Raw genomic sequence first — 8,122 nt, 5'->3', positions numbered from 1 at the left:
GGGGCCAATGGCTACCCACAGCCAGTGACGCAGACAAATTCCCCACCCCTGAAGCGTTGGTGGAAGAAATAAACAAATAATATTCTTAAAAGCAGAAAACAAATGTAGTTATTATTTCAGAGTAATTCTATGACCGCAGGCACAAACAAAGAAATGAAATATATTTAGGATGCAGCATGTTCCTAGAGGAGTTAACTTCTGGATGAAGGTGTGTGGGGCCACACAGTGAGATCAGCCCTTACTGCATGGAGCCAGTGCAGAGGAGCTCTCAGGACACAAAACCATGATAGCTGTTCTAGGTTCGAGGGAGCACCAACACCAATGCTAAGTGGAGAAGAGTACACTAGGTGGTTGAGTCTGGCACAATGTTCTGTCTCCATAGTGAATATCTAGCCAGGAGTGATGAGGGACCTCACCCTGTGCCTGTTTCAATACCCATGTTGTGGGGGAGTTGACTGTTATGCAGGCTGATCTGGGTGAGCAAATAGGGACAAGAGCTGAGGCAGAGCCCTGAAATGGGGATGGCTGGATGTGTGAAGGTCATGATAGGCCACTGTCCTGAGACTTTGAGGTACTGGTTTTTCTGTAGGGCACAGATGCATCTCTAACCTGGCCCTTCATCTCTGCACGATGGTCCATTCCCACTTCACTTTAAGTCCAGTCTCCTCTTCCCTACCTTTTCCCAGTTTCTGCTTACCCCATGGCTGACTCTGTTGGGGAAGATCCACCATCCTCCAAGACATGTAGAAGGGAAGAACCTGTGGATGATCCTGCCGAGTGAAGTACAGAAGCCCATCGCTTCCCATCGAGGGGAGTCCTAGGTCCCCAAGATCTGGGGTCTCCATGTGAGGGACAAGTTTATGAGGATCAAGTCTCACATCTCAGGCTGAGGAACAGCTCAGGACAAGGTCTCCATGCGGTTTTCCTTTGGATGTGAGGGTGTCTCGTAAGAGGCAGGGAAGACTCAGACAATGTAGGGGAAAAGGGTCAAGGCTCTCTCTGGGTGACAGTGGTTATTACCTTGGGATGTTTTATCTCTGCTATCCCCTACCTTCAAGGGACACCTCTGTTCACAAGCTTCCCCTTTCACGAGATGTCGCCCAAGCTGGGTTGGTTTTTGGTGATGCCATTGCCTTTGCGTTGACTACGCACCAGTTAGTAACCTCTCACCCATCTTCTGTAACCCCAATAAACTCATTGATACATAAAGTAGGACTTTAGTGGTTATTACGTTATTCTATTGCCAGTTCCCTATCTGGGGTGAATAGGTATCTCCCTAGAAATGATGCCATACAACGTGTGATTAGAGGATGGGGAAGGGACCCCACTCTTAGTCCCAATGTCTAATCCTGACAAAGATGCTCTGACTGTCATACTCCAGGGCAGTTTACCACAGTATATTTTTGTGAGGGAGCCTGAGGGTAGGGACTCGAGGCTGACACTTCTCGTCATGGGTACCCAGACCTCACCTGAGAAGGGATAGGGATGGTTCTTGAGGCTGATGCAAGTCTACATGTCTCAGCCATAGATTCAATCCAGACCCTTAAAGACAGACTGGCCTTGTCTACCTGCCTCTGTGGCTTTGAAGTTCAATGGAGTCTCTTTTGGAACAAAGCACAGCCTATCATCCATAGCCCACCTAAGAGCCACACCAACCTGTGGTTAGTATTAGTAAAGAGGAGCTGGCAAATGGCCTTGAGTGGTGACTCTAGACCTCTTCTCCAAGGGCTGCTCTTTGGCGGCCTGAGATTTCTGCGAAAGGGAGAAAGGATCCTTTGGGAGAGCCTGGACCCTTGACATTATAGGCCATAAGAACTGGGGAGACAGACAAATACATATGACAACCCATCTTCCCTTGGACTACCTGGATGTCTCTGGCCCACAGGGGTGAAGTAAAGCAGAAGATCATGTTTTTAATAAGTAGGGAGCCCTGCTCCTGCTTCTGGGGGATGGACAGGGACATATCCCAGGGGTGCTGAGCACCCCTGAGCAGGCCTATAATATAGTATAGGAACCCTGGGTACATACCAGGGATGGCTTCAGAACCTATTGGTGCAAGCCCAAGAAATCCTTGGCACTCAACTCCCAAATGGTGCTTCAAGGAGCTGGTGATGGTGTCAGCCTCAGGTGTTATGACCAGGAAGGACCCAGTGCATGGTGCCCACCTACTGTCCCCACCAGTCATGCAAACTATTCCCCTCTCCCAGGACACCACGGCCAGGGAACAAAAGCCATGATTATCAAAGGACTTTTTTTCTTTATTTTCATAATTTAGCTGAATCAACACAAAAATTGGATACTGTAAAACAAGGGGGGAAATATGCTGCAACATCTTAAGTCTCCTGGTCTCTGCCCTCGGAGGTCTCTATGCTAGCTTTCAAAAGAAACAGCCAAGGGGAGGTGGTGCGGATGTAGAGGTTCAGTGGTGAAATGAGACCTCCTGCCCTGCTGACCCCCTGCAACACAGGCCACTGGAGCCTGACACTTCGGGGACAGTGGCCTTGCTTGACCACCTCCTCTGACGAGAGCCCCTCATGTCAGCTTCATCTCCCTGCCCAGGATGCTAATCCTTCTGCATGAGTGAAGAGAGGACACATGGATACTGGAATGGGTCTCACAGAAATGGACTTTCTTTCCTATCTTTAGCCTATGGTTGCTGGAACGGCATCTATATACTGGAGTTAAATACATTTTTTTTAAAAATGTTTGTCTTTAGTAGTATATTACTAGCATGATAGCCATGTTAATTGGACGTGTAGGTAGTATGCTCGTAGCGGAACTCAGGAAAATGAATGGGGACTGTGTCTGTCCCTTATCTGATAGCCTCTGACCCCACAGTGTAGGGCAAGCAAGGACAGTGACTCTTCTTCCCAGCTCCTCCACCCCCTCTATCCCTGCCGTCTCTGCCTCCCAATGTGGAGAACAAGGACCTTTGAGAACGAAGGGGGCCATTCATCTGGGAAGGGCAAGTTGGCCGTACATGGACTCAAGATCTATGGATGGTAAAAGGGGTTAAGAGAGAGAGGGACCAAAATCCATCACCAAAATATTGTATACGCAATGTTTACCAACACACAGACTCACAGGGGGATGTGAGCTATCAGACCATAACCGAAGCAAAGAGAGACAGAGCTTCCTAGAATGGGCAGGGTCCTCTGCACCTCACCCACAGCTCTGCCCATCCATGTCTGCTCTGAGGTCCTCCATGGCCACCCCAGAGTCTCCAGGATCACAGGGGGACCTAGCGACAACTCTCAGGATGGTCAGACCTGACGTCAAATGTTAAATAGGATTTTCTACAAATATACAACATATAAAAACTGTTAAATATATAACTTTAGGCTTTTGCAAAATACATTTAATGATCTCTTTCAAACAGGGTTACTTCAGTTTTCTTTAATTTGCTTTCTGGAGCTAAATGGTGTATCAGATGAGATAGCAGTCACAGGAGACCCAGCATGCTCTTGGCAAATGGTGGATTATCCAACTATCAAAAATGGAGCTGTGGAAGAGGCATGTCTAACTGGTTAAAACAGAAAGTGATTTTAGTACGATAGAGTTGGTCTAAGCACAGGGGCAAAGGGTCTGTGTCCGGGGGCCCTTGCTGTCCGCTGGGGGCCGTCGCCGGCCACGCCCCTGCTGGGTCCTGCAGGTGCACCACGATGGTGTCCTTCTGGGCAAAGCCATCCTCCTAGGGCACGCTGCAGTGTTCGTGGGGCGGGGGTCTTGGCCTCGGATGCCCTCTCCATGCTGCCTTGGCCACCAGCATGTCTGCCACTGCGCCCTCCCCCGCCCCACAATCAAACCCGGGGAACTCTTGGCAGCAGGGATGTGTCCACGTTAAAATAGATTTTCTCTTTGGTCTATTGAGTATACTGAAAGTATAAGAAAATAAAAGCGATTCAGACAGTCTGGGACAGAGGAGGTGGTGGCTTCTGCACCTGACAGTCCCCGGACCTTGTGTCGTGGCTCAGCTGGCTGGGCCGCAGTCTCCTTGTTCCGGTCCTCCAACTCCAGGGAGCAAGCGGCTAGTGAGGATGAACGCAGCCGGGCTCCACGCACCAGGTATTGCTGATTCCCGGCACCACCCTTGACATGTGTGTCTTGAGTCCCAGCCTCCTGGGTTCAGCTGGACAGACTTGAGCTCAGAGCTCCGAGGAACTGGGCTGTCTTTGTTAGGCCTCTGGGAAACAGTGGGTGGACGGGGGAGAATGGGCGGTGTCCACATAGGGCGGAGGACTGTGGCTGAGGTGTAGAATCTCCAGAGAGCCACAGCCACTCCCAGGGGGCACCGCAGGGGCTCCGATTGTCAGGAGACCTGAGGAGCAAAGACAGAGAGCTGTCAGCCTCGTACTGAAGTCACATTCCTGACACACACATTCCCTCTTGCCCACCATGGGCAAGTTTAGCATCTCCCGGACCAAGACTGTACACCTCACGGTGGGGAAGAAGGGCACTCTGCATAGATTAAGCCCCAGGAGTACCACTCCGCCTCGGCCCCAGGGGAGGCTGCCCTCTGCTGGGGACCCAGAGGAACCTCTGTCTACTCTCCAGCCTGTGTTGGCCAGAGCTGGTCTAGGTACTTTTGGTTTCCCAAGGGTGCCTGGCACAAACTGGCATACTTAGCGTGAGTCCCACACTGGCACAGGGGGCAAGCATTTAGCACCTGATCCTTTTAGCAGCTCTGGGCGGAGAGAAGATACCTCACTCCCACCCTTCAGCAAGGAGACCCTAGAGAGTTACAACATCTGCAGGGGTACCATGGGACAGAAGGGAAAGGTGGAAGATTGGTGCCTGGAGAAACTTGTGTCCCAGGAAGAGTACTCACACAAACACAATTCTGACCACCTTAGCAGATCACTTTGCAAGAGAGACTTGAGTTGAGACAGTGATGGGTTAACAGTGGGAGGGACCACACATTGACCATGACAATATGTTTGGTTATACATATACTTCCTGCCCCCTACACCTAAACCTCATTCAGTATCCTATAGACACAGGAATCAATAGACCTCTGATTCCACCTCCCAGTATGTCCATGCAGATTTACTCATTCTTTCCCTGTTTTGTCAGTTTTTGTTTTGTTTTTTGTTTGTTTCACTATTGCCGGTCTCTCTTGTATTAGGATGGTTGATGGGCCTTGTTTGTTGTGGCTGCCAGGTCTCAAGCCGTGACTCTAACATCGCCAGTAACAACCCAGCTCTGCCACCCCGAGGACTAAGACACCACAATTCCAGAACATCGGATCCTTCCAACATGGAAACCCCCCAGGTTATGGACCCATAGAGTGGGGCCCAGCTGCTGAGTGGCCTCTCTAAGCCATGTGTAGGAGCTTTAGGGAGACAGAGCACAGGTTAATGGAGGCAGCTACATTCCATTGGCTTGGCAAACTCATAGCTGTTGTCGGTCCTTTGTGTCTTCACGTACTTACCAAACACATGGGGAAAACTGCACCTGATTGTTCATATCAGTATCACCTGACACTGTATGTAAGACCAGCTCACGGAGCAATCACTCCATCATCATCTGCCCCACCCTGCCTGCCTCCATGGCTTGGCAACCTTGGTGTGGGCTTCAGGGATGCCCACCCCTCTCCCACTGCTGTTGTACTGAGCTGGGATGGGATCTGTGGTCTGTATCTGGAGCTCATTTTGGAAGGTGATTGTTAGGTATGAGAGGATGGTGGGGGCTGTCTGCAAACATGAGAAAACCAACAGCTGTAACCATACCCATTTGTTATTCGGTGACATCTCCTTGGAAGAAAAACATATTGTTGAATTATCAGAAAGCCACCCTTCCTAGATGTGTTCTGGGGGCTGCTTTCCCACCACAGTTCCATAGCAACAGCCTCTGCTCTTTCTAGAAAGGAACAATGGGGAAGGTCTTAGCATTACTCCATCTGTGCTGTAGGACAGGATCCCTTCCCCCTATACACACATCCTAGCTGGTGTCTGTTCTCGTTCATCTTATTCCATGAGAAACCCCTTCCACACTCCCAGCATCATGAAAATTCTTTATGGTGAGAGACCAAGCAGGTTATGACTAGCACTGTGTGCTCTCCCTTCCTGTACCTCAAACCTTCTGTCTGTTAGGGCATGACTGGCTGTGACAACCCTTTTCAGAAACACAGAAGTTCTTGGCTGTTTCCTCCTGGCCCAGGTGGCAGAGTCACAGAACAGGGTTCACAAGGCCAGGCTACTCACAGTTTAGTGGGGTTGTCCCTGAGCATGGACTGTCTAGGACATAGCTCACGAGCTGTCTCACATGCACCCTGAGGGCTGTCCCTGCTGGCCACTCCACAAAGCCTTTGTGTTTCTACGCTTGCCTGGGCCTATAGGATGGCTGCATAGTATTATGGGCACAGCATGATGGCTATACATGGATGACTCAAACAGCAGCAGCTCAGAGTTTTGGGGCTGGAGTTTGAGGGCAGCTGGGCAGGACTGGCTCTAACTACAGGGAACTGCTTTGGTTTTCTTGAGACTGATTGTCATAGTCTGAGCCTTATGCTGACAGGGCCCTGTCTCTGCTGCTCCTTCACAGCTCGTTAGGACATTCACCACTGGACATGCTAGACATGGAAGTACACTTGGCCTGGAGGGCCTTGGTTCCATCACATATGCACAGGCCTGTTGTCACAGGTTCTGAGCGGACCTTCTCTTGGGATCCTGAGTCCTTTCTTCATTGGCTCCCTGGCCAGCCTGTGTTGTGTGGTCTCTTTGGAGTCAGCTGCTGATCTTGGCTGCTGACTGTGAGCTCAGATCTCTTAAAACTCCCACCCTCCCAGGCTCTGCTGTGTCCCAAAGCCAGAAATCTGTAATGCTCCTTGGTCTTCTGACAGTTGGACTTGTGTCTTCCAGCTCCACCTACTGCCAGTGTACCACTGCTTTAGCCTCACACAAGAATGTCATATAACAGAGTGAGCAGTTGTGTCCCCTGCTCCCTGGTTCCCCAGTCATGGGTTTGAATGATATACATGTGCTGAACTCAGGTCTAGGTTTTGAAGGAATGTCTTCCTATTATTTGAACCAGCCTGGCAGGTTTGAACATATTCCAGAGATGTTTGCTGTTCTCAATTTGGCCATCCCATTAGTCAAAGGCTGGTCCCCAAGAATCCAGAATTCTTCCCTATAGCCTCATGCTGGGAAAAGAGAAAGCTTAAAGCCTGAGCCTGACAGAGGGGGCACTTCCCCGCACGCACCTGAGGTTTACAACTTGTCAGGCCACCTTAAGGAAGAGACGGTGATGGAGCAAAGTTGAGTGGAACCACACATTGACCAACACTGCTGAGATATGTATAATGCTGCCCTCTACTTAAACCTTAATCTCACTTCAGGACCCCAAGGATGGATCTGAGGAGGTCATTACATCTCTTTTCTCGATGTAGTCATTAAATAAATCAACCTTTTATTTTTTCCTCCTTTGCATTTCAGAATTAGACTGTTTAAATTGGCCTATTGAGTATAGGTGGCTGAGACTGGCTTGCTGGGCACAGGCTGTGACCCTTAGTCCAGTTACCATTGCAGAGAAAGTCAGAAGCATGTTTCATGGTGACCACAAGCTCTGTGGACATGGGGGTGATCACAAGCTCTGTGGACATGGGGGTGATCACAAGCTCTGTGGACATGGGGGTGATCACAAGCTCTGTGATGGACGTGGGGGTGGAGCTCCTCTGGGTTTACTGGGTTCTCCTTTCTACATCCTGACAGCTGCTTATTTGTTCCCTACCACTCAGGTGACAGCCACACAGGCCCTGGCACCACAGGTTCTCACTCATAGGTCTAGTCTACACACAACCAGCCCATCCCACCCCAATGCACACTACTGTGATCAAAATCTTTAGTTTCATTCTTTCACATGGAAATGTCCAGGTTTTTTTTTCCCAGTTCTCTTTGTTGGAAAAAAGGTTGTCTTCTTTCTAGTGTACACTCCCGGTACTTCTTGTTTAAAATCAGGCTCTGTAGCCGATGGGTTTAGTCCTGGGCCCTGTATTCTATCCCAGTCCACCCGCTCTTCCACCTCTGTGGTTCTGTAGTATAACTGCGGTCAGGTCTAGTGATGGCTCCAGGGTGGTTCTTTATGTTTAGGATGGCTCGAGCTTGTGGGGTGGTGGCTCTGCACA

The 8,122-nt window shown here is 49.9% G+C and overlaps 1 protein-coding gene across 2 annotated transcripts in view; it reads right to left on the bottom strand.

Annotated features, from left to right (window-relative positions):
• Window positions 1-2,237: 2,237 nt before the first annotated feature.
• Tafa5 (TAFA chemokine like family member 5) overlaps window positions 2,238-8,122 on the bottom strand; it is a 216,651-nt gene continuing 210,766 nt past the window's right edge. For both annotated transcript variants that reach the window (XM_021216676.1, XM_021216677.2), the window contains exon 4: window positions 2,238-4,318. In XM_021216676.1, the coding sequence (XP_021072335.1) occupies window positions 4,310-4,318 (9 nt within the window). In that variant the 3' untranslated portion in view covers window positions 2,238-4,309. The remainder of the gene's footprint in view (window positions 4,319-8,122) is intronic.

The sequence above is a fragment of the Mus pahari genome, chromosome 17 (genome assembly GCF_900095145.1).
Source record: "Mus pahari chromosome 17, PAHARI_EIJ_v1.1, whole genome shotgun sequence".
Lineage (NCBI taxonomy): Eukaryota > Metazoa > Chordata > Mammalia > Rodentia > Muridae > Mus > Mus pahari.
The sequence above is the reverse complement of the archived record's forward strand: the minus strand, read 5'-3'. Positions and strand labels throughout refer to the sequence as shown.